Raw genomic sequence first — 25555 nt, forward strand, 5'->3', positions numbered from 1 at the left:
TAAGACTGGTGGAATTAAGGTGTATATATATATATATATATATATGTGTGTGTGTGTGTATATATATATATATATGGAGAGAGAGAGAGAAAGACAGATACATTGCAAACTGGTGTGCAGGCATGTTTGTCTTAACTTCAGTAGTGTTCAAGGCAGCATTTTAAATGGTAAATGATGTAAATTCTGATTCCTTCTTCCCGTGTGCCAGGTAAATGGTAGATGCTTTTAGGTGGGCCTGTGCCTCGACATTGTTGAAGTCGCCACCACACCCTGATGTCCCACACTGAGTGACAGGTGATGGCAGCCACTTTGTTTTGTACTTGCATGGTTGCTTTCTTCTGTTTTTTTTTTTTAATTTGTGATCAATCAATTATTGATAGGTTAATTTTGGGTCTTCTAAGTGGTTCTCAGGAGGTCCAGGTACCACTGGTGCTGATGCTCTATTGGGCCTGGTGCTCAATGCTAGTGAATGGGACCATCAGGGCCAGGGCCACCCTGATGCTGTTGGGGTCCTCCAAGACCACACCTGGTGATGCTTAGAAACCTTCTGGGCTAGATCCTGTGATGAGGCGGGGGTAGGGAGGGCATGCAGTGCTGGGGTTCGAACCTGGATCAGATGCATGCAAGTCATGTGCCTTAGGTAACCCAGGTACTTTCTCCCTTACTCAGGCATTTCTTCTAGAGGGGTGTTCTCACTTGTTCCTAGGAAATCCTCATTTTTCTGTCAGAAAGTAAAAGTGCGGAAAGAAAATAAAAGGTTGTATGTTTTAAGGAAAATCACATCGAGCCATTTTCTTTGCAGCAAGAATTTATTTTACTCATTTTGCTCACTTCCTGGCCTTTTATAACATCTATATATAATTCTCTGGGTAGACATGGGAGACATGTCATTGTATAAGATTTTTCTGCGAGACTGTGGCCATATCTTCGTGTACATGAAGATCTGCTGTGTGTGTTTGATATAAGTGGAGATTTCCTGAAGGCTGAACCATTGTTATTGTCCAGTAACTACACAGAATTTAGTTTTCCAGAAGCACTTTAGAAGCAGCGAATCCCTGACACTTGCAGGTCTATCTCTCTCTCTCTTTATATCCCTCCCTCCCTCCCTCCCTCCCTCCCTCCCTCCCTCCCTCCCTCCCCAGCAGTCGCTCAGGGCCTACTTCTGGGTCACAGCTCGTGGATCACTCCTGCCAACAATTGGAGGACCACAGGGGGTTGCTGGGGATTAAAACTGAGTTGCTACCTGCTGTACTATTGCTCCAGTTCCTGCATATCTTTTTAACCTGTGGGTGTCAGCCATCTTCATTTCTAAGCTTTTGAGGCAGGCTACAAGAATAGGTCATGAGAACGTGTGTTTTTGTGGGTGCCACCTTCCTTCTTTTACTGTAGACTTGACCTTTAAATGTGCCCTCATGTGCATGGAAGCTGGGAATGAATTCTTGCCAACAGAAAATTTACAGTCTCTTGTGAATGAGTAAACTGTAGAGGATTGTAAGTTGACTTGAAAGGAACAGTACTGTTAGGTTCTGAGAGTGTTTGTTTCAGTGGGGTGGGGTTAGTAAGAGCATTTCCTTGTCCAATAGGAAGTGGGTAACTTGCCAAGCCTCTGAGATCACCATTGTTGACTCAGATTCAGGAATAAGATTGGGGAAGCTGTCTAGTAACCCTGGAATTGGGGCTGGTTATGAATCTGCTTGTTCTTGACTGCTGAGGAGGCTCCAAACTGTTGTCAGTAGTCCCAGGATCCTGAAGATGTTGCTAAACTCTGTATTGCTTTTGGGGGAAGGTAGAGTTGGAGGAGATTTGGGGTGGGTAACAGTTTTTTTCTGTGGCAAGTGGATAATTACTTTTGCATTGCCCTGAAATGAGACAGGCAAGATGTCAGTTTAGAGAGAATTGCAGATTCTTGTTCATGATCCAGATTGAGCACTAACCAAGACTTGTTTTGAGTGAAAAGGGAGTGCTGTATTTTAAGGAGAATCTTAAGGTTGAACTCTGAAAAGGAGTCTGAGTGATTTGAGTTCTCTCTCTCTCATCTGGTAGAGAAAAGGTGTTTCATGGCAGATTTTCTAGAAATTGCCTCAATCTCCTTGTTTGTCTTTATAAATTAGAAAACATTAATTCAGAAAAGGGGAAGTAGGCCACTTGGATGTTTAACTCTGGAGGAAAAAGGAAATGCCATGATGTCAGAGCCTGTGTGTCACTTCTGCCCTTCGCTTGGCTGGCTTTGTGGTAGAGATGTGATTTTCAGTGTTGTGTGTGAGTGGTGTTGTCCTTTCTTGGGGGGTGGAGAGGGAGGTGCCTGAATCAGAAGCAACTATGACTCCTTTCTTTTACCTTTGAAATGAACTGTACACACCTCTCCATCTTGATCTTTAATTTTAACCTTAATCCACATTGGGCATTTTGTTTCTTCCCTCAGACCCCTATTAGCCCTTTTAATAAGTAAATTTTGTACTGTTTTGTTATGTGTCTGACATTTGACACATTTTTCATTTACCTTCACAGGCATTCCATGGAAGTAAGTGGTCTTATTATCTACATTGTAAAGGGGAACAATACAGTGATTTGAATTACTTGTTTGCTGGCTTATACAGCAAATCCACAAGCATTCCAAACACGAACTGAATGAGGGTCCATACAGACGATTTGAAATTGCCATCTTACATCTTACAGGGGCTGACTTGGAAAGTGTGAGGTTATTGAGAACTGGACTCATTTTGTTTCCAGCGCTTGTGTCTAATAGGGACATAGGGAAGGTTAAATATGGAAAAATTGCGGATTCCAAAATAAAGAGAGTTGACCTTTTAATTTTGGTTCTAGGAAATGCAAACGTAGGAGAGTTATGTAATGATGGTTTAAATGGTAAAGAATGAAAAGAACCTTGGAGTTGGAGAATGCTTTGTAAATGGCTAGAAAGGTCATACTGTGATCCAGATGTCCCTATAGGAGCCGAAGGGAAAGTCTGAACTTGGGACTATCGAATTAGAACTAAATCATGCTCATTTTCTTCAGTTCTGCCATCCTTTGCCCTAATGAAAGATAAAGCAGCATATAGAAAATAATTGGTATTTTGGTATTTCTCTTGGTATGAAAACGAACCTGCTGACTTTTCTAATTACTAAGGCTCACTGGCTTGCCCTCAAAGCCTCTGAACTTGTCTGCACTTCCTCTTTGTGGCTTGGGGTGGAAATTTCACGCTACACGCAATAAAGTAGTTTAAATGACATATGTGAGGGCCCTGAGCTCTTGGTTCACGGGGCAATTGTTGTGTTCTCAGTGTTTGCTGGTGAGTGTATAGCAGGAAGTGAACTGGAGACACATTGGCTACTTGGCCCCAGCATAAGGAGGATGCTCTCTTTGCTGTCCAGTGCAGTGTAGCCGAGGGGAAACTGGTGGGAAAGATTGGTCAGCCGTTGATTGTGGGGCCTTAGACCTAAATCTGTGCACTGTGGAGTTGGTTGGTATCCAAGTTCTCAAGAGCAGCCCAGAAGTTCAGATTCTGTTGAGCAGATTAGGCCAGAGTTTCTATTTGAAGGGATGCCCACTTCTGCTGCCAGAGATCTAGGCCCAACATGCTGAGCAGTCCTTTCAGCTCCAGGGCCCAGAGGGTTCTGTCATAGAAGGTAGCTTTATAAACTTTTTATTTCAAAGCCATTAATGTTTTGTCTTTGGTTCTTTAAAAGGTAGTATTGAATCAGTCCATTATGTCCCCTTGCCACAGAGTTTGTTTTGTTATCATTATTATTGTAGCACTGTAGCACTGTTCTCCTGTTGTTCATCCCTTTGCTTGAGCAGGCACCAGTAACGTCTCCATTGTGAGACTTGTTGTTACTGTTTTTGGCATATTGAATACACCACAGGGAGCTTGCCAGGCTCTTCTGTGCAAGCGGAATACTCTCGGTAGCTTGCAGGGCTCTCTGAGAGGGACGGAGGAATCGAACCTGGGTCGGACACATGCAGGCAGACACCTTACCCGCTGTGCTATTGCTCCAGCCCATTATTATTATTATTATTATTATTGATTTTTGGGTTACACCTGGCAATGCTCAGGAATTACTCCTGACACTGCACTCAGGAATTACTCCTGGTGGTGCTCGGGACCATATGGAGTACCGGGGATCAAACCTGGGTTGGCTGTGTGCAAGCCCAAACACCCTACCCACTGTACTATTGCTCCGACCTACAGAGTTAGTTTTGAGCATTTGATGTTCCAATTCCAAACCCATCATCAGTACCAGCGTTCCTCCACCACTGACACCAGGTTCCTTCCCTCTCCCCACCTAGCCTCCATAGCAAAATAAATATTTTTAAAATTTGTTTTGGGTCACTTGCCTGTAAGATCATTACTTGCTCTTACGGTTTGATGTACATAGTCACCTCACTTCTAAACCACCAAAATGTTTGAGATTCTTGACTAATGCCCTTATGTTATTGCCAGTCTGCATCCTCGCCCCCACCCCCTCCCACTTGTCCTTCCTTGGAGTATTCATTTCTGCAATCTAGGAACGAGGGTTTGCCGTCTTTTAAGAGATAGGTATCTTCACATCATCTTTATATTTAAATACCAGTTTTTGATGTGGTCTTCACAGGAATGACCGTTCTCTCAGGACATGTCCCTCCCATAACCTGTCTCTCATGCTCAATACACCTTTTCATCCACCTGTTTCCCTCTTTGCCCAGAATGCTGAGGCACCCCTGCTCTCCTCCACCCCCAATACTCCCTGTTTGCAGTCTCACACAAAGCCTCTCAAATACCTCAGTCTCTCTGTATATCTTTGAAACATATTAATATTGAGAAATAATCTATGCAAAGATTCAAATTGTTTAAAATACAGTTAGCATAGGTTTAGCCTAGTTGATGTTCCTACTTGATGGAAACAAGACAGGGATCGCCATCTTTGTGGCTGGATGAACAGAATGGTGTCCCTTGATGTTGCCAGGCCATGTGTGTCATTACTGTATGTGATCATTAGTGATGCTGTGACTCATGGTCATAGAACTTAAGCTTTGCGGAGTAGACCTCTTTGTCTTTGACTTCCTCAAATTTTAAGGATTAGAGTCAGCATGTCTTAGCTTTTTGAGGATTGTTCTTTTCTTTGATAACCTAGTGGCAGATGACTATTTTTCCTTTTGGAGACAGTTTGAATTGTTTCTAAAGAAAAAATACACGTACAGTCAGAGCAAGAATGTGGTTTCTGGACTCTCTAGGATCTGCTGATAGACCCTAATAAGGAACTGCTGTTTTAATGAACATAGAGGCTTTTAGTGCCTTCTGAGTTCATTTTTATGGTACAAGTCTCTACTTGTGAAGTGCCATATATAATCAAAACATAACAGACACCATTTAATACTGTGCTTTCTGGAGTATTTGTATTCACTTTGAAAGATAAGCTAATTTCTGTGAGTGAAAAGAGCCAATGCTTGTAAAACGTGTTGTAGTGGGAACTTAAAAAAAATCTTAAAAAATTACTATGTATGTTTGCTCTAATAATAGTTACAAAGTTGACTATCTTCATAAAACTTCTCCATGTTGGTAGCAGTTTAGAAGTACTGGACTAAATATTAGAGGAGACTGCTTCCCCGTATGTATCCATCATGTATCTTTTTCGGGCTTTACTTTCCATTCCTTTCAGTTTTTCTGCACTCCTACTTGTGAGTAAAGCACCTTGTTAAGCATTTTGGAGGAATGAGCTCATTGGACTTAACTCCTAACAGGAGTCCCTTTATTCCTGTGTCTGTTACCTGTACATATAGTCATGTCATCTGAGTTTCTGCTTCCTGGGGGAGATGGCATTGAGGGGAATGCCTGCAGGCTTTGCCTTTGGAAACTAGAGTTTTCAGAAAACTTGAGAGCTATGCCTCTCTGTGTCGGTAATGCCAGCATCCTCTTAGTTGAGGGAGTGTTTCTTTAAAGTTCCTCTCTGTAAGGATCTCTCTTGTTACCTGTGGGTTCACATTTGTATTTCCCTTTTCCTGCAGGCCAGGGGTTATCACTATGCAGGCCATGTCAGAGGAGGACCGGAGACTCTGGATGGAAGCCATGGACGGCCGAGAACCTGTAAGTAACAATTCAGGGAAGTGCAGCAAGGATAAAGCTGCTGGGTTGTTGTTGCTTTTTTGGTGTGGTATTTCTGCTCTTGCTCTAAAGTCTTGGGTCTTTGAAACACATAATGTCTCAGAACTGGAAAGATTGTTCAGGTGCTAGAACATGTGCTAAGCATGTACATGGCCCTCGGTTCAATGCCTGGCACCACATGATGCCTCTGAGTACTGCTAAAAATAGCCCTGGCAGTTCTCAGGTTTGATCCTTAGTAACCTTGGGTGTTGTCCTAATTGCCCTCCAGTACTCCCAAGTATGGCCCCTATTTTAAGAAGTATAAATATAACTAAGTACCACTAGTAAAAAATAAGAAGAATTCATAATGTCAGACTGCCAGTCAATATCCCTTTCAAAGGCATTGTCCAAAGTGGGGAACCACATACAATGGGCTTTAAGTCATAGATATCACTGATGCACAGTGCTGAATATGAAGTATATGACTTCAGTTTATGTATCTTTCTCAGCTGACTTTGCTTAGATGATCTGTATTGATTATTATTATTTTCCTCTACTCAGCTGTTTGTATATAAACATGAAACCCAGTGTATTCATCAGAGCATAAACTATTAGTGTTTCCATAACACTTGATGCTTTCTGCATATTTAAAGAACTGTTTAGAGGTTTTAGCTTTACCAAACTCTGAATGTTTCTTTAATCTTAATTCTCCTTTTGAGCTGATACCAGATACTCCTGGGATATATTGTTGCTGATAGAACTCTCTCAAAGCAAATGCACATTTTTACCTGTAGGGCTCTTGTGGATGTAGTTGCTGCCTGAAGTGCTCAGACTTTGGAAGTAGGTTTCTAAGTAGACTGTTTCTTTGCTGAAGCGAATTGCCATTAGTTGAGCATTTCTTTTGGGAAGGCCTGTATTAAGTACTTTACACTTCTTAACCCTTACTCCTCTTAGTACTTACAAAATAAGTGTTTTGATTTTATTTTATAGATAAGGAAACTGAACCTTAGAGAGATTAAATAACTGTCCCTATATTAGTTGGAAATGGGCTAGGTTGCTATAAAAGACTCCCAAAATATTGTAGCTCAAATAAGATTAAACTTATATATCTCTCAGAGTGCAGCAGTTCCTGCTTGGCAGGGTCATTCTGCTATTCTAAACCTATGGCTTCCCAGGTTGCACCAGATAATGGAGACAAAAACATCCAGTTTGGTGCAGATACAATTATATGACCACATTTATTTGTAAAGAAGAATGGGAAATCTAGTCTGTCCCCAGGCACTCAAGTGACAGCTAGCAACCAAGGCATCTTTGCACTTCAAGGAAGAAGAGAAAGAACGCTATGGGGGTGATTGCAGTCCTCACCATGGTCACTATGTTAGAATTTGAACCCATGTTTGGCCAAAGACACATATTCCATCTTTAATGTAATAAAATGTCACATTACCTCCTACAAGTCTTTCCTGTTCATTTTTTTTTCTTTTTGGGTCACACCCGGCGATGCATAGGGGTTACTCCTCGCTCATGCACTCAGGAATTATTCCTGGTGGTGCTCGTGGCCAACCCGGGTTCGATTTCCAGCATCCCATATGACCATGGGATGCTGGGAATCGAACCTGGGTTGGCTGCGTGCAAAACAAACGCCCTCCCTACTGTGCTTATCGCTGAGCCCCTCCTGTTCATTTTTATAATACTTTATGCAATTCTTTTAAATAGCCTTCATGTTGTATGAGGTTCCCAGGAAGAAAAAATTTTGTGAGGGTATATTTCTCTTGTTATGCATGTCCCCTGCTCCCACTCATGTGTCCCTGCTTGTGTGTGTTTCCTCCAGTATGTTAGAGTTCTAAAATTGCATCACCAACTCTGTTTTAAGCCACCCATGCCCCTCTCCCTCCGTTTCTTGATATCCGTTCCCTGTCTATATATAATTGGTCTTCTTCCTAACTACTTCATTTTCTTATAGATTAACCACTGGCCTCTGCAGGTGGAGAGCATTCTGTTGAAAACAACATCTCTAGAAAGTACACATTAAAACACGTTTAAACACAAAAGAGTTATTTCTAAATATGATATGAGCTTATTTTCTCCCAGGAACTTATAGCTTGTATTGAAAACCACACCTCCACGTAATTTTTAGTTTCCTAAAGAGGGAGATAAGTGCAGACAATGATTCTGCGTAATTGGCAGGAATATTAGGCTTAATTTTGTCTCCTATTGCTGAGATCCCCTAGGGAACATTACTGGAGATATATACCCAGTAGGCAATTAGCACTTCCAGTTTTAATCACCAGCTCCCTAATTAGTTAAATCTATCCCCCTGGGAGGTTTGGCTTTTGTATGGGAGCAGAAATTTCTTTATTTATTTGGTCTGGGAATAGTTCCCTTATTGTAGGGAGATGTTAATGGTGGAACCTCTCTATGTTTTTATACTTACTCCTATTTTCTGTGATTGATTGTTATTCTTAATTTTTTTATTTGAAGGGAAGCTAATTTTGGTTTCTCTCCTTTATTCTTTCATTGTTCAGTACTATCTGTGGGTGGTTGATTGAAAATAAATCTAAATGAATTCAGATCATTTAATTTTACAACATCTTAGCAGCCAGTGACATTCTGGCCTAAAGAAATGTCAAATGTCTTCATGGCATTGATGACTGTATATGGAGAAAGAACTTAGAGTTGTAGTCCTAAAAATGAGCAGGTGGACTTCACCTGTATAGTGAGTTTGAATTCAGATAAATAAAACCAAGTTCAAATTTGCCTGAGAAAAAGATGAATTGATTGATTTACAAATTTACATATTTATAAATTTACATAACTGGTATATATTGAAGTTTAATAGTTCTTGTTCACCTGAATCTGGGAACTTCGATAACACTGAGAATTAGTTTCTTCTTTAATTTTGCCTTCATTTCTAATAGGTTCTGTCCATATAGTGGTGATATGCTTCCTAATTATTCCCAGCTTACATCTTATTATCAAAAACAGGGATCAGGTAACTTTGTGTGTGTGTGTGTGTGTGTGTGTGTGTGTGTGGTGTGAGACAGTCCAGATTGTAAATATTTCAGACTCTGAGAACCATGTGGTCACTGTTGGAGCTACTCTGCTTTGCTACTGAGACTCCAGGGCTGCATGGACAATATGTAAATGAGTATGGCCACATTTTAGTGGGATATCATGTGAAAAAACAGGGAGAAGGCAACCTTAGGCATGGGCCATAGTTTGTTGATTACAAATTTATAAGCCTGGTGCACAGAGAGTACTGCCTAATAATTTCCTAATAATTCTTATGAAGTCTTATGTTTGCATTTTATTTGACAGAGTACTTATAATGAGATTGAGGAGTTGGCCAAACCTGACTCACTTGCCCATTGCATCAGACTGCGTAGATGGTGGGGAAGTTTTTTGTTCCCCGAGGGAAAACTTAAGTATTGTTTTATGAAGAAAGAGGGGTAGAAATTAGGTAGGGAAAAAGTGACATAGTTTCTCACCACTCTGACCTATATTCCAATAAATTTTATATTCAGAGTTTGCTTATTGGTGCTTGGCCAGGAGTGAGAACAAGTTTACTATAAATGTCATTTCTTCTGGTACAACATGGAATACTTCCCCCCTAAGAACAGTAGTGAGAAAAAGATGTTTTCTCTTATCACTCTGATTCAGGATAGCACTAGAAGTACTAGCCAGTTCAGTAGGGCAAGAAAATAAAATGAAAGGCATTTTAATGTAGGTCACTAATCCATTTTTATTTATCAGCAGGATAAACTCTTCTGATTAAGTTTTGAAATAATTCTTCTGAATTTTCTTCATTTTTCTATTAACTTTGGATTGACAAATTCTTGAATCATTATTGTAACCACAGAAGCTTCCATTTTAACTTTATGGACATTGTCTTAGGTCTAGGAGCAGATGACTTTCCATATTAAATTGTAAATGTAGGCTTAGTTTAAACCTTATTAAATTGCAGTTCAGAGAAGTTTTCAAGACCCTAAATTTTCTCAGTTCTTAGAAACTAAAATTCTTTTTCCTTTTATCTTTGAACTTTGCTTGTTGAGCATATTTCTAAAAAAAATTATTACCAGCTGATCAGCATTCTCAACATGATGTCCACAATCAGTTTGAAGTATTATTCTCTGTTCACTATGGAAAGATGACTCAGCAACTCAGTGAATCTAGTGAGGCAACCTAGAGCCTTGGAACTTGGACCATCCTCTTTAAATTGTGTTTCTGTATCTTCTGTCAGCTGTAATTGGTGTTCTCTGTTTGGAATTCCTTATATTACCTTTTAAATTCAAAGGTAGTAGTTCTTCGGAGCCCAAGGATTCTTTAGCAATTATAAAATATTTTTGTAATTTGAATGAGTACTCTTTGATTTTTTTTTAGTAACCAGGTGATATAGGGAGCCTGGTACTTAGCCATAGAGTACTTGCCACGTGCGTGTGGGGCCCTGGGTTTGATTCCTAGCACAAAAGAAAAACACAAAGCTCTAAACAGGTATTACATCATCAAAAGTTGTGTATAAATTATGTATTAGTTTCAAAGTTTCATAATTGTCATCTCTGTTGCTTAAAAAAAAAAGAAGGCCAGATACTGGCAATTTTAGATAGCTCTACCACCTAGCTGCAGAGCAGAAGGAGAATCTCAGCTGACCTCCAGCTTTTAGCTCTATGCTTCTTTTACTACTGTGCACACAGTCAAATTGCTCGGAGTCATGTTCCACTTGTAAATGGAGCTCCTTTGTGTGACTACTGCACTGAATAAAATTAAAAACTAAAGAGCAATTCCTTTAGTAAGAGCATATGCCATGCCATCTTTGCTTCTTCTACTCACCCCCATTTTCAAGGAATTTTCTCTTTTAGTCCATTTGGACTTGTTAAATGAAGTGTGCCCATCTCTCTTATTTCTTTACTATGCCCAAGCTCTATACCCCTAGTTCTTCAAGACCCAGGGAATAAATGAGCAGTCACATTGCTGCTTCTGTTGTATACCTGATGTCTGAAAGACAGCTGTTAGAGGATCTAAAGGAGAAAGGAAGATTACTTACTAAATAAATGAGATTCCAGAATTTGATGCAGATCATGTGGTTAAGGATGTACCCCCAGACAAGCTTGAGTTTTCATCCCCACTTTCTAACACCTAATATTCTTTCCTCTGAGTATCTCTTTGCCTTAAAAATGAAGTTAATTATAGTGTTTCTGTAAAATTTTTATGTAAGGATCTGCATATTTGTAACCCAAGTAGCACAGTGACCTTCCGTGGTGAAGTGTGTGTGTTAAAATTTTCTTATGACCTTATTTTTTTAAGAAATTGAAATACCCAAATTCTCTTCCTAGCTCCATTTCCAAGTGACTTGACTTTTTAAATTTTACTTTATTTTTTTAAGCACAGTGGATTTAAAGTCACCTTGTGTAGCCACATCAGAGTGCAGAGCAGGAATTGCTTTTACTACTTTGGAAAAAGTCATTTCATTTAGTCGTGCTTTTGGACTTCCAGGCAGTGAGCACAGGAGCATGAAGTAATAGCTTCCTTTGCTAGAATGCAGCCTAGACCTAGCTTGTGATAAGCTCAACTCACCATTCTATGGCGTCCCTTCTCCTTCAGAAAACTGGCAGTCAGAGGAGTAATGATGGCTAAGAAGGTGTGGAGTTAAATTTCTAAGCCTTTGTGTGTAGTGATGCATATCTCAATCTTATATGAGTGGAATGATTATTTGGGATGCCAGTTCTGCCCATTTTATGATTTTATAATGACACACAGTGTGAGCCAGTGAAGAATTTCAAAGTGAGGGTTCCAGTTTGTTTTGTTTCTCTCACCCAACCCTGAGGTGCTGGGAAATTGCTTTAAAAAGTTCCCCATTCTTTTGTTTGTTTTATCGTTAACTGGATCAAGACTTAGGTTGCAAGCTTTATGTAAGTCACATGTTTTAAAATAGGTGGAATCCATTAGAGTATGCTTTTTATGTCACATTATGTGCTCCAGTCTTAAAAAGAAATTTCATAATATTCACTTTCTTCCCAGAGAAAATTTCTCCTGAAAATCAGGGGATCGTTAGCTGATCAGTCTGACTTGGAAAGTGATGAGGAGAAAGTCAGATAAATGTTTTGTTTTGTTTTTGGGACACACCCAGCAAGCAGTACTCAGGGCTTATTTCTGGCTCTGTGCTCAGGAATCATTCCTGGCGGACTCAGGGGACCCTATTGGGTGCCTCGGATAGAATCCTGGTCTGCAGCATGCAAGGCAAGTGCATTATCCACTGTACTATCTCTCTGGCCTGGATAAAATTGTTTCATACTGAACAGTTGGTAAAATTTTTCCAACAAATGGAAATCTTAATAGCCAGAACATTTTGGCTTGTATTGTGACTTAACAACTTAAGGGTGACATTTATTCAAGTCATAGGCATTCTGTCAGTTTAGCTAACATTTAGGTGTGTGCCAGTCACTTTAAAGGACAATGAGGACACCAAGATGAAAATGGGCTAGGCTAACAGTATTTTTGACTATTTTACCATTACCTAGCATAAAATTAATACTAGTTGAATAATTAATGTCAAAACTACACAGTAAGATTGAGGATAAAATGTAATTGATTTCTACCATGATCTGAGACAATAGAGGTAAATAAAGGTTGTTGATTTTATAATTTCATAAACTCTAAATTCTGTAAAGTTGAAATTTTGTAATTTATGTTTATATAACTATGTTTGAATCAGAATTTAGCTGAGTTACATTAATCTAGCTTGTGCTGTAGATTTATGTATTACTCAGGCAAAATTTTTAGATTCTTTTTCTTAATAATGCATAAGCTAGAGTTACATGGCTTATAAAACAATGTGTAGTTTTCAAAGTATTAAATGTCTGTGTCTCTGTTGCCATATTAAAATACAGTATAAGGACAGCTCTAATAACTCTTGGGGATAGTATTCTTCTTTACCTGAAATGAAGTTTAGCTAACATTTAGAGGTGTGTTTAAAGGTTGTTTCCCATCTACCTCGCCAGGTCTTCACAAATTTAAATTCACGAATTCTTTTTTTTTTTCCCTTTATTGTATTTTATTTTTTTTTAAGTTGTAGATTTACAATTTTTTGTGCTTTATTTTCAATTATACAATGATCAGATACCCATCCCTCCACCAGTGCCCATTTTCCACCACCATGGATAATATCCCTCCCACCCCCATCCCCCCTTCCCCCCTGTCTCTGTGGCAGGGCAATCCCCTGTGTTCTCTCTCTCCTTTTGGGTGTTGTGGTCTGCAAAAGAGGCATTGAGTGGCAAACATGTTCAGTCCATAGTCTACTTTCGACATGCATCTCCCCTCCTGGGAGGATCCTCCAAACATCCTTTATTTGGTGCTCCCTTCTCTATCTGAACTGCCCTTTCCTCTAGGATACCCGGCTGGCCTCTAAGTTATGGAGTAATCCTCCTGGTGCTGATCTCAGCTATTCTTGGGTATTAATCTCATACTTTGTTACTTTATATCCCCCAGATGAATGCAATCTTTCTATGTCTATCCCTCTCTTTCTGACTCATTTCGCTTAGCATGATACTTTCCATATTGTACCACTTGTATGTAAATTTCATGACTTCATCTTTTCTAGTAGCTGGAGCGATAGCACAGCGGGTAGGGCGTTCGCCTTACACATGGCCGACCCGAGTTCGATTCCTCCGCCCCTCTCGGAGAGCCCGGCAAGCTACCGAGAGTATTCGATATGCCAGACACAGTAACAACAAAGTCTCCAATGGAGATGTTACTGGGCCCGCTCGAGCAAATCGACGATCAACGGGAGGGCCTTTACCTTTACCTTTACCATCTTTTCTAAGAGCTACATAGTACTCCATTGTGTAGATGTACCAAAGTTTCTTTAACCAGTCATCTGTTCTTGGGCACTCAGGTTTCTTCCAGTTTCTGGCTATTGTAAAGAGTGCTGCAATGAACAAACAAGTGCAGATGTCACTTCGACTATACATTTTTGCCTCTCTGGGATATATTCCCAGGAGTGATATTGCTGGGTCAAATGGGAGCTCAATTTCTAATTTTTTGAGAATCGTCCATACTGTTTTCCAGAAGGGCTGAACCAGTGGACATTCCCACCAACAGTGAAGGAGTGTCCCTTTCTCGCCACATCCACGCCAGCATCGGTTGCTTTTGTTCTTTTGAATGTGGGCTAGTCTCTGAGGTGTGAGATGGTATCTCATTGTGGTTTTGATCTGCATCTCCCTGATGATTAATGATGTAGAGCATTTTCTCATGTGCTTTTTTGCCATTCGGTTTTCTTCTTTGAGAAAGTTTCTGTTCATTTCATTGCCCCATTTTTGGATGGGGTTGGATGTTTTCTTCTTGTGGAGTTTAACCAGTATTTTGTATATCCTGGATATCAACCCCTTGTCAGATGTGTATTCGGTGAATATCCTTTCCCATTCTGTAGACTGTCTTTGTATTTTGGTCACTGTTTCTTTGGAGGTGCAGAAGCTTCTTAGTTTAAGATAGTCCCATTTATCTATCTCTGTTTTCACTTGCTCGGCCAGTGGCGTGGCATCTTTGAAGATACCATTAGCTTCAATGTCATGGAGGGTTTTGCCAACTTTATCTTCAATGTACCTTATGGTTTCTGGTCTGATGTTGAGGTCTTTAATCCATTTTGATCTTACTTTTGTACATGGTGTTAGGCAGAGTTCTGAGCCTATTTTTTTGCATGTAGCCGTCCAGTGATGCCAACACAATTTATTAAAGAGGCTTTCCTTACTCCACTTCACATTACTTGCACCTTTATCAAAGATTAGATGAGCATATGATTGAGGAGAGATGTCAGTGTATTCAACCCTGTTCCATTGGTCTGCAGTTCTGTCTTTGTTCCAGTACCATGCTGTTTTAATTATTACTGCTTTGTAGTACAGTTTGAAGTTCGGGAGGTTGATTCCTCCCATTTTCTTTTTCCCAAGAATTGCTTTAGCTATTCGTGGGGGCTTATTGTTCCATATAAATTTCAGGAGTGTTTGCTCCATTTCTTTGAAGAATGTCATGGGTATCCTTATAGGGATTGCATTGAATTTATACAATGCTTTTGGTAGTATTGCCATTTTGACAATGTTAAGTCTCCCGACCCATGAGCAGGGGATATCTTTCCATTTCCTCATGTCCTCTTTTATTTCCTGAAGTAGCGTTTTGTAGTTTTCTTTGTACAGGTTCTTTACTTCCTTAGTTAAGCTGATTCCTAGGTACTTGATTTTCTGGGGCACAATTGTGAACGGGATTGTTTTTTTCATGTTGCTTTCTTCTCTCTCACTGTTTGCGTATAGGAAAGCCATGGACTTTTGGGTATTGATTTTATAACCTGCAACTTTACTATACGAGTCTATTGTTTCTAGGAGTTTTTTGGTGGAAGTTATTGGGTTCTCTAAGTAGAGTATCATATCATCTGCGAATAGTGAGAGCTTGATTTCTTCCTTTCCTACCTGAATGCCCTTAATATCTTTTTCCTGCCTAATCGCTATTGCAAGTACTTCCAGTACTATATTGAACAGCAGTGGAGAGAGTGGGCATCCCTGTCTCGTCCCTGATCTTAGAGGGAAGGCTCTCAGTTTTTCCCCATTGAGGATGATGCTTGCTGTAGGCTTGTGGTAGATGGCTTTAATTATGTTGAGGAAGGTCCCCTCTATACCCATTTTGGCTAGGGTTTTCATCATAAAGGGGTGCTGGATCTTATCAAATGCTTTCTCTGCATCTATTGATATGATCCTATGCTTTTTATCTTTTGTTGATATGGTGGATTATGTTGATTGATTTCCGAATGTTAAACCATCCTTGCATCCCTGGGATGAATCCTACTTGGTCATGGTGTATGATCTTTTTGATGAGTAGTTGGATTCTATTTGCTAGTAGTTTGTTGAGGATCTTTGCATCTGTGTTCATCAGGGATATCGGCCTGTAATTCTCTTTCTTTGTGGTATCTCTGTCTGCTTTTAGTATCAGTGTGATATTTGCTTTGTAGAAACTGTTCGGAAGTGTTTTTGATATTTCAATCTCGTGGAAAAGCTTAAAGAGGATTGGGAGTATGACTTCTTTAAAGATTTGGAAGAATTCACTAGTGAATCCATCCGGGCCAGGACTTTTGTGCTTGGGGAGACTTTTTATTACCATTTCAATTTCCTTGATGGTGATAGGTCTGTTCAGGTATTCCAGGTCTTCTTGGTTCAGCCTTGGGAGTCTGTAGGAGTCTAGGAATTTATCCATTTCCTCGAGGTTTTGATGTTCCGTGGCATAAAGCTTTTCAAAGTACTCCCTGAGGATCCTCTGAATTTCTGTGGTTTCTGTTGTAATGACCCCCTTTTCATTTCTGATTCGGTTTATTAGGGTTTTCTCTCTCCCTTTCTTTGTGAGTTTTGCTAGAAGCTTATCGATCTTGTTAATTTTCTCGAAGAACCAGCTTTTGGTTTCATTGATCTTTCGGATTGTTTTTTGGGTTTCCATCTCGTTAATCTCTGCTCTGAGTTTTATTATTTCCTTTCTCCTGTTCGGGTTGTGCTCCTTTTTTTGGTCCTTCTCCAAGCTCTTAAGCTGTGAGGTTAGGTTACTTATGTGTGCTCGCTCCTCCTTCCTGAGGAATGCTTGTAGAGCTATAAACTTTCCTCTTAACACAGCCTTTGCTGTGTCCCATAAGTTTTGGTAACTCGTGTTCTCATTTTCATTCATTTCTAGGAATCTTTTGATTTCCTCTTTGATTTCCTGTCTAATCCACTCGTTGTTCAATAGTGCACTGTTTAATTTCCAGGTGTTTGATTTAGTTTTCTGTTTTTGTGTGTGATTTACTTCTAATTTCAGCGCATTATGGTCTGAGAAGATTGTTGATACAATCTCTACCTTCTTAATTTTATGGAGGCATGTTTTGTGGCTCAGCATGTGGTCTATCTTGGAGAATGTTCCATGTACGCTTGAGAAGAATGTGTATTCAGCTTTTTGTGGATGAAGTGTCCTGTATATATCTACTAAGTCCCTTTCTTCCATTGTTTCCCTCAAATGAAGTATGTCCTTGCTAAGCTTGAGTCTGGTTGATCTATCAAGAGGTGACAAAGCAGTGTTGAAGTCTCCCACTAGTATTGTGTTGCTATTGATGTCTTTTTCCAAATCTATGAGTAGTTTTTTTAAGTACTTTGCTGGTCTCTCATTAGGTGCATATACATTTATTATTGTAAGTTCTTCCTGTTGTACAGATCCTTTGATCAATAAGAAATGGCCTTCACTGTCTCTTATGACCTTCCTCACTCTGAAATCGATGTGGTCTGATATAAGGATGGCTACCCCAGCTTTTTTATGGGAGCTGTTTGCCTGTAGGATTGTTTTCCAGCCTTTGACTCTGAGTCTGTGTTTGCTTTGACTATTGAGATGCGTTTCTTGCAGGCAACAGAATGTTGGGTTCAATTTTCTAATCCATCCTGCCACTCTATGTCTTTTAATTGGTGCGTTTAGCCCATTGACATTGAGAGAGATTATTGTTATGGGATTTTGTCCCATTGTTCTGTTAAAATTTGGTGTATTTGAGGGGCCTTTCTTGCCTTAAAGTAGCCCATTTAGTTGTTCTTGTAACCATGGTTTTGAGTCTATGAAGTTCCTGAGCTGTTGTTTGTCTGTGAAACTGTGTGTTGTTCCTTCTATTATGAATGAGAGTCTTGCTGGGAAAAGTATTTTGGGGGAGGCATTTATTTCATTGAGTTTTTTTACTATGTCCCACCACTGTTTTCGGGCCATGAGGGTTTCATCAGAAAAATCAGCTGTGAATTTTAAGGATGCTCCTTTGTAAGAGATTTCTTTCTTCGATCTTGCTGCTTTCAGAATTTTGTCTCTGTCTAAGGTTTTGGTCATTTTGATCAGAATGTGTCTTGGGGTATTTTTATTCGGATTTCTTCTAGCTGGTACCCTTCGGGCCTCCTGAATGTGGTCACAAGTTTTCTTCAGCTCTGGAAATGTTGTAGCAATGATTTCTTTGACAGTTTCTTCTTCATCGAGGTTTTCTTCCTGTACCTCTGGGACTCCAATAATTCTTATGTTACCCCTCTTGGCTTCATCACGATCTTCTCTTGCCATCTGTTCCCGAATTGTGAGTCTCTTTTCCATTTTCTGCTCTTTTCTGGAGAGTCTCTGAACTTCATCTTCGAGCTCACTGATTCTGTTCTCAGCAGCTGTTACTCTGCTGCTGAGGCCTTCCACTGAGCTTTTCAATTCGCCTACGAGATTTTTCAGGTCTGACATTTCTGATTGCATTTTCCTCATTTCTGCCTTCAGATCCTCTTGTCTTCTATTGGCATTGCTTTCCATTGTTTCTTTTAATTCCCTAAGCATCGTAAGTAGCTCCCTTCTGAATTCCTTGTCAGAGAGGTTGTCTAACACTACAGTACTGTTGGTGTCATCTGGGCTAGACTCTTCAATATGAAAGTTTGGTGGGCTTTTGCGTTGCTTTACCATTGTGAGAGGTGTGGTTTAGTCCTTCACGTTCACTGTTACTATTCTGCTTTGATATGCAGTGTGAGTTAAGATAGGCTTATGAGTTATTGGCTACTGTGTTTCTAGTGGCTGAGCTAAAATAGAGAAGTTTCCATCTAAGAAATTAGCTTATGGTTCCTATGGCATATGTAGTGGGAAAATATTTCGCGGCCGCGTCAGTGGCCGCGGCTCTGGAAAGAGTCCCTGGCACTAGGCGAGGAGTTGGGAATGTCTCCTGTTTGGAATTGGAGCCGTTCAGCTTTGTTGCCCAGAGCTGGGCCTCTGTGCCCGTCCCACGCAGATCAGGGGTTGAAAACCGGCTGTCTAGGGGCTGTTTCTAGCTGCGCGTGCCCAGAGAGGGACCTGAGCCCTTGGGGGCGGGCTGTACCTGTTGGAATTCAAATTCACGAATTCTTAATATTCTCATTTGTTATTCATATTTTGGGACTAAATAGTTGATATGCCCTTTTGGTTTTTTGCATTTTCTATAGTTTCAGATCATTGCTGATTTCATCTTCACACGACTCACTAGCTTAATAGGCATGAGCTTTTCTTGTTTGAATTTTATTTGCCTCCTTTCATTTTCTGTCATTATTTTTGTCTCTGTTTCACTTGAGCTTAGCCTTTGGGGGATAGGACTGGCTGTAACTTTGACCCTTCACTTCTGTTTTTTGGAAAAAAATTCATAATCATCATATTTTGATTTTGTTACTAGAAATAAAAGTCATAATGGTGAGATAGAGACCATTCTTCTTTCAGGCATCTCCTTCTCTGTCATTGGTGTTGGTTACAGTTGTGTAGTTGTGCTTTCATTAGGAAGCCTTCTGTCCCTAGCCTACTTGGCAGAGCCTAGAGTTTCTTTACTGTATAGAGCCATAGTACTTTTATGGATATTATTTAGCTAGCCTTTTATCATTACTTACTGTCATATAATGAATATCTTCATGTGTACTTTGCTATTAACCTATTTGAGCATATTCTAAGACTTATACCAGATGTAATTATATGTTGAATGATATGCACACATTATATTTTAATAGATACTGATTAGTCTGTGCAAAAGGTTTCAAGATTATACTTCCTCCAGTTACTTACGAGGGTGTTCATTTTTTCCACACCTTTGCTACGACTGCGAATTATGAGCTTTTTGGTGTTGTATGCATGTGTCTAACAAATAAAAAGAAAATGGATCTTGCTTTTTTTTTCATTTCTTAAGTTACTAATAAGATCAAAAACTTTTTTTATAGTTCTCAAGTACACCATTTGTATCTTTACCTTTGTATACAGTAATTAATGTCAAGTATGCAGTACAGTATCTGACATGTGATTCATACTATATATAGTATTATTTTCATTTGTTTTTCAATTTTTTGCTTTAGGATTGCACCCTTCATTTTTCTCAGTTCTGCTTTCTAAAGTTCAAGGTATAAACCCGGCTTTTTTCCCTAGTATTCTTCCTTGCCTTGTACGACTTTACATTTTTGTCTTTGCTGGAATCTCATCCTAATGGGAGACCCAGGAGCCTCCTCACAATTTTGTGCTAACAGCAGTTCTTAGATTGTGAGACACACCCAGGTGCTCTCTAGGCCTTTTTAACTTTCAAGGAGATAATAGCTCATTCCTTCTCTGGGTGCCCCAGAACTGCAGTTTCTCATACTTCAGGGTTGCTCATCTGGAGGACTCTGGGATGGGTATGCGCCCCCCCCCCCCCCCAGCCTGACCTATGGGTTTCTACCCTCTATGCACGGTTCTGACTTAGAGAAGATGCCTGCCCCTCACTGAACTGATTCTGAGGGCAATAATTGTGTTGCTGCTTCCTTAGCTCTATACACAGTTTCCTTGCTCTTTGGCAATTCATTCCTCCATTTTCAGGGTCTAGACCTAACTATCGTCAAGGAGAGGCATAAGCAAGACTGTAACTGAAGGTTTCTGTCACTAATTAGTTGTTCACTTGAGTCAGAATAAAGGTCAGCTTAACAGTTCTCTTTTTTGTTTTTTGTTTCCTCCATCTGGAGGGTCACGTTTTTGCAAGTCAATAATTTACCAGAGGTCATAGCTGTGTTGTGTGTTACTTCATTAAAATTTATTATTTTTTCACTTTTCATTTTGAAATCATTTCAGACTAATAAAAATGTTGCAAAAACAGATCCAGAAGACCCTTTACCCAGATACTCCGAATGTTAATGTCTTTCATAAGAACAGTATAATTTTCAAACCAAATTAATATTGATGCAGTATCATCTACTTAACAGATATTCAAATCTTGCCACCTGTCCCACTATCAATTTTTTTTGGGGGGGGGAAGGGGATCCAGGATGCCATTGCATTTCTTTATCACATCTCCTTAGTTTAGTTGAACCTGTAATAGTTTTCAGGCTTGACTTTTAATGAAACTTAACCAGAAAGACATCATCTTATCTTTGTCCCTTTCTTGGGATGTATTTGACAACTTGCATCAGTCTCCTCCTCTCTAGGTAACCATTCATACCTTTCCACAATCAAATGTTCCTGTCTTCTTTCAAAGGTTTTCTTAGATGAATCTCATGCTCATAGATTTTGGGAACACACATCTGGGTCTTTTGTAGATTGTCTCCTATTTCTTCTCCTCATATCATATGTTCATCTGTCTGCAATTTACTGTGTTTATTATCTCTATTAAAGTGTTAGTTTAAAGACATTTGAGGCTGTAACATTGTCTTAATATCCATTCCATAGTGTGACCTCTCCCTTTTATCAGCAGTACCAATTACTGTTGGCCCTCTATCAGATATTACGGCAGTGATTCATGGGAGTAAAGATTATGGTTGGACTACTTTCAAGGTTTTTTTTTAAAATTTTTTTTTCTCTGTGGGAAAGGCAGTCAATAAAGGGAAGATCTTTTTAGAACGACTGTGTGAAGAATGAAGAATGATTGAATGGACTTAGACCACTTCTTGCAGTTCTCTTTTAGACTCTAAAAGCCAAAAAATTATAATAGTCATTAGCATTCAAATAAAGGATAGCTCTTAAAAAATACATTGACACATGTCCATGAAGGCATTTTGAATATTAGAAATAAGTGAATTAGTTTGTTTGCTTTTCGGGAGGTGTGGAATGTGAGAAGCATTTTTATAAAACTGGGGTTTGTGGAATCAGACCCAGTATGGTTAAGTGACGAGGACTCCTGATACCAATGTGACCACATCTGTTTTAGGTATATTTCCAAAAATCCTGCTCCATGACCCTGGAAGAAATACACCCTAAAAGCAAAGACATATTGTAGTGTGGTTTTAACTGTTCCCTTTGACCACCCCAAAATAGCTCAGACGTGTGGTCTAGTGGTTATCGCCAAAGGCTGACCAGAGGGAGTTAGCCCTGGCCAGGCCCCAGCCAGCTGTCATTGTTCCTGCATGCTGTGTGGTCTTTACTGACACAAAGCCAAGGAAATTAAGTTCACCCTGTCTTCACCTCTTTATTTTAAAATAGAAAAGAAAGAAGAGGGTATGAGAAACCAGAAATTAAGCTAAAATTATTTAGCTTAGCATTATGCCCTCTTATAGTCATTGCTCATTTGTTTTGTTTACACCATAAAACTTAACAAAATCTTGACCTCCCAGCCAGACTAAGGAAATCAGCATTTGGGGGGGTAGATTGAGAGGAATTAAAAAAAAATTGTGTGGGACTGGAGCAATAGCACAGCGGGTAGGGCTTTTGTCTTCTTGCACGTGGCAGATTGGGGTTCGATTCCCAGCATCCCATATGGTCCTCCAAACACTTCCAGGAGTAATTCCTGAGTGAAAATCCAGGAGTAACCCCTGTGCATCACCAGGTATAACCAAAAAAGCAAAAAAAAATTGTGGGGGTGGCAGCGGATGGTTAGTGTTGTAATATACTGGAGTGCTTTTTAGCTTCTTCTCTTGGAACTACTTTACAAACATGAATGCAGTATTTCTCTTAGTAGTGTTCATATGAGACATCTGTATGGCTAATGCCTTGCTTTGGTTCTTTCTCTGCCTTGTTAATACCTCTATGTTGTCGAATGCAGAAAGTTGTAGGCTTGCTGAGACAAGTGTTGATCTTATCCTCTCTGTCTTTATTTTTGTTTTTGAGCCCTGCCTGGGGAAGGGGTGGGCTTAGGGCTTACTTCTCATTTTGTGTATTATATGTATTATGTATTATATACATAACATGTATGCATAATATATGTATTATACATTGTATATATATACACATGTGTATATTGCAAACATATAGTATGCATATTATATACGCATAACATGTATTACATATATATGTAATATGTAACATAATTAAGTTATATATGTGTATATATAATTACATGTTGTGTACATGTGTGTATATATATGTATACATACATATATATAGAGAGAGAAATTTTTTTAAAGGTCATACCTCCTGGTGGTGCTCAGGGCTTACTTCTGGCTCTGTAATCAGGGGCCATTCCTGGTGGTGCTTGTGGAACCATAAGTGGTGTCTTGGAGGTTGAACCTGGTTGGCCTCATTCAGGGCAAGTGCTCTACCTGCTGTACTATCTATTTGGTTCCCAATTAATGTTTTTAAATTACGAAGAGAAGAATACTTGGGTACACTTTGCTTTTTAGTCGTAAGCGTTGAAGTTACTACATTGCTTTCGCACTGCTCAGGGTTCCCTCCCTCCATCCTTCCCTCTCCCCCTCTTTGTCTCTCCCTCTTACTCTGTCCTCCCTCTCTCTCTCTCTCTCTCTCTCTCTCCTTCCCTTGTCTCTTTTCTCCCTCCCTCCCTCCCTCCCTCCCTCCTTCCCTCCCTCCCTTCCTCTTTCTCTCTTTCTTTCTCTTTCTTTTCTCTCTCTCTTTCTCTCTTCCTCTCTCTCTCTCTCTCATTGACTTGGCTTTCATATTCCCCTTCATTGATTCCCTATAGACATTTTATTATGATTTTAAGCATAGGATGACCTTCCTTTTTAGTGGAGGGGACATGGGACTAGCTGGTAGTTATCAGTAGAAAAAGGAATGCTAGGATCAGAGAGATAATTCAGTGGACTGAGTTTAGTCGGTGGCACCACATGGTGCTCCTGAGCATTGAGCCAGGGATAACCACAGGAGTAGCTGCAAAACCAAAAAGAAAAGAAAAAGGAATGTTCCAAAACCAGCAGTGAATTCCATTTTTGTCCTAGGGACCATCCTCTGTTATTCAAAGGCAGACATAGATACATATGCTGAGGGGTCTCTGTCAGTACCAGACTCCCATTAGCAACTGGTGTTTTTGTGCCTGCTTGTTTGATTTTAGTAAGGTATTTGCAGCCAGAGTGGCATGGAGATAATGGCGTCTTGCTTATGACACTTTGCTTTAATTAGTGTCCACAAGTTGAGCTGTGGTCTCAGTTGACTGGAGGAGCACTCCGCACCACCCAAATCTGCTCTCTCTGAAGTGCCACTGCTGCTGTCCTCTGGCACACAGATGTTGTCACCTGCTCTTCAAAATTTGAGCGTCTGGATTCAGTTCAGTGAAAATTGATTGAGTTTAAACTAAGCCACTATATAGGTGTTGAGAGTTTACAAGCACACAGATTATGCACCTGCTCCTAAGCCATAAATAGTTCCTTTTCTCCTTTTCTTTTGGTATAGATTTCTAATCTTTGCACTTCAGGGGTTGTTTAAATTGAAAATTTTTGTTTGTTTGTTTGTTTGTAAAACTTCCACCTAAGAAAGACCATGCAGCAAATATATACAGATGTGGGGGGTTGTAGTTTCAGAGTCTTATTTCTCAAAGGTTTGGAGCTTTCAACAGCCCACTTCAAGCACCTGCTTGTTTCACCACCTCCTTCCTCTCTGATTGGCTGACTCTTTAAGTTCTGACCTTGGAGAACCTGCCTGTGTCTTGCTTGTATAATTATTTTGGGACTTGTCAAAACTAAGGCCACCTGTCTTAGATGGACAAGGCAAATCTCCTGTTTTTAATTTTAGTGAAGTGGAACGTACAGAAAACAATTGACAAGAGACAACAGAAAATAGGGTTTTCCATTTACTTCTGCCCTGTAAGATGCAGTGAATAAGTATCAACTCTGCTGAGGGCGAGCTGTCAACTATTAAGCTGGGATGGGTCCATAGAATTGTTTGGTAGGAGAGCTGACTTCTTACATAGCTACTTGGTTGGCACAGTCCATCTGGGTGGGGTATGCCAATACTAGAGTCATTCTATTCAGACCTGAATCGCTGATAGTATCTGATCACAATTGTCTTATCTCCTTTGTACCACTGAAGGAATTATCCCCCTCCACAGTTTCTATAAATTATATAAGGTGAGCAAGTATGCTATCTAATTAATAGAACAAGAGTTTGCAAACAATATATATGGTTTAACTTTATAGCTGATTTCTATGATGAAAAGACATCTAGACATTGGTGAATTTTGTTAAAAACCACCAAAAGTCATTAAGATTTATTAAGCCTGCTATTTCTGTGAAGTATAAGAACATTAGGCCTCATAAGTGGAATTATTCAAAGGACTAATTACAGTATTTACTCAGTTTAAGCCCTTGTCAAGTAATGCCTTCTTTTTCTGTTCCATTGACCAAGTGTTGTCTGGGCTGCCCCCTTTGCTTCTGGTGAGTCCCTTTGTTCTAGTCATTGAAAATCCCCAAGGTTATCTCTCCTGTGTGTTCAAAATATGTTTTCTAATGAGTTGATGAATTGTCCTTGATACTCAGTTCTGCCTCTTTAGACTCAGTTGGTTCAGTTTTCTCTTCAACTTTTTCATTCTTAAAAAAAATTTCCTTGTTAGTTCAGATAACCATTGGGCTCTCTGCACCCGTCTTCCAGGGAACTTGCCAGATTCCCTTACCTACATCAGTCATTTTTTTTTCCAGCACCATAGCATCTGGAAAATGGAAGGGATTGGTGACTCATTCCAATTAGTAGTAGATTTTTGTCATCTGCTTTTTTGGACAGACCACCTCATGTAGTTTCTATGCAACAAGTAGCACACTTGGAGTGAATCCTTATAAAGCCTGCCTATTACGTGGCTTGGTTTGCTTACATTTCCAGAAT

General features: G+C 39.7%; 1 protein-coding gene across 2 annotated transcripts in view; it reads left to right on the forward strand.

Moving 5' to 3' along the window:
- The window catches only part of ARHGAP26 (Rho GTPase activating protein 26), a 511759-nt gene that overhangs the window by 191322 nt on the left and 294882 nt on the right, over positions 1 to 25555 (forward strand). For both annotated transcript variants that reach the window (XM_056124844.1, XM_056124845.1), the window contains exon 11: positions 5983 to 6061. In XM_056124844.1, coding sequence (XP_055980819.1) covers positions 5983 to 6061 — 79 coding nt within the window. The remainder of the gene's footprint in view (positions 1 to 5982; positions 6062 to 25555) is intronic.

This window comes from Sorex fumeus, unplaced genomic scaffold (assembly GCF_029834395.1).
Source record: "Sorex fumeus unplaced genomic scaffold, SorFum_2.1 ptg000051l, whole genome shotgun sequence".
Taxonomy (NCBI): domain Eukaryota; kingdom Metazoa; phylum Chordata; class Mammalia; order Eulipotyphla; family Soricidae; genus Sorex; species Sorex fumeus.